General features: G+C 56.1%; 1 protein-coding gene across 1 annotated transcript; it reads left to right on the top strand.

Moving 5' to 3' along the window:
• Positions 1-356: 356 nt before the first annotated feature.
• On the top strand, positions 357-773 carry LOC109755660 (uncharacterized). The gene is made up of 2 exons (XM_020314552.1): positions 357-581; positions 627-773. The coding sequence occupies exons 1-2, from the start codon at positions 357-359 to the stop codon at positions 771-773; spliced, it is 372 nt and encodes a 123-aa protein (XP_020170141.1).
• The last annotated feature ends 322 nt before the right edge of the window (positions 774-1,095 follow it).

Here is a 1,095-nt window from a genome sequence, read left to right as displayed (position 1 = left end):
TTCACATATTGTTTCTCGCCTATTTACTTTTCCATTGCTACTGTTACAATCACTACAAAACCCAAAAATATTACTTTTGCTATCGTTACCGTTACTTCCATATTACTTTGTTACCAAATACTTTGCTGCAGATACTAAGTTATCCAGGTGTGGTTGAATTGACAACTCAACTGCTAATACTTGAGAATATTCTTTGGCTCCCCTTGTGTCGAATCAATAAATTTGGGTTGAATACTCTACCCTCGAAAACTGTTGTGATCCCCTATACTTGTGGGTTATCACCCCGGTGCACCTGCAAGTTCTCCCGGGTTCTCGTCGACGGCGGCAGCAGCATCAACATCCTCTACCGCGACACCATGACCAAACTCGGCCTCGAGGCCAAGGACCTGGAGCCGACCCGGACGATCTTCCACGGCATCGTTCCCAGCCTCTCCTGCTCGCCGATCGGCCGGATCCGACTCGACGTCCTGTTCGGCGACAGCAGCCACTTTCGACGCGAGCCGATCTGCTTCGAGGTGGTGGACCTATCCAGCGCATACCACGCACTGCTGGGCCGGCCCGCGCTCGCCAAGTTCATGGCGGTCCCCCACTACGCCTACCTGAAGATGAAGCTGCCGGGTCCAAAGGGCCTCATCTCCGTCACCGGCGACTACCGCCGGTCCCTGGACTGCGCCCGAGACGGCGCCAAGCTGGCCGAGTCGCTGGTCATAGCCGAGGAGCGGCGCCAACTCGACCAGATCGTCGTCCTGGCCCAAGAGGCGTCGGCCGCGTAGATCCCGACTGAGGAGCCGGTCGATGAGGCCACGTTCAAGCCCTCCAAGGAGACCAAGAAGGTGAAGCTGAACCTGGAAGACCCCAGCTGCAGCAAGTACATTGTCGTGGGCACCCGCCTCGACAGCAAATAGGAAGGCGAGCTCGTCGACTTCCTCCATGAGAATCCGGATATCTTCGCATGGACCCCAAAGGACATGCCGGGTATCCCGAGGAAGTACGCCGAGCACAAACTCTACGTCCGCAAGGACGCCAAGCCTGTCCGTCAACCCCTACGACGCTATTCCAAAGAGAAGAGAAGGACCATCGGTGAAGAGGTCGCCA

The sequence above is a fragment of the Aegilops tauschii genome, chromosome 5 (assembly GCF_002575655.3).
Source record: "Aegilops tauschii subsp. strangulata cultivar AL8/78 chromosome 5, Aet v6.0, whole genome shotgun sequence".
In the NCBI taxonomy this organism is placed as follows: domain Eukaryota; kingdom Viridiplantae; phylum Streptophyta; class Magnoliopsida; order Poales; family Poaceae; genus Aegilops; species Aegilops tauschii.
The sequence above is the reverse complement of the archived record's forward strand: the minus strand, read 5'-3'. Positions and strand labels throughout refer to the sequence as shown.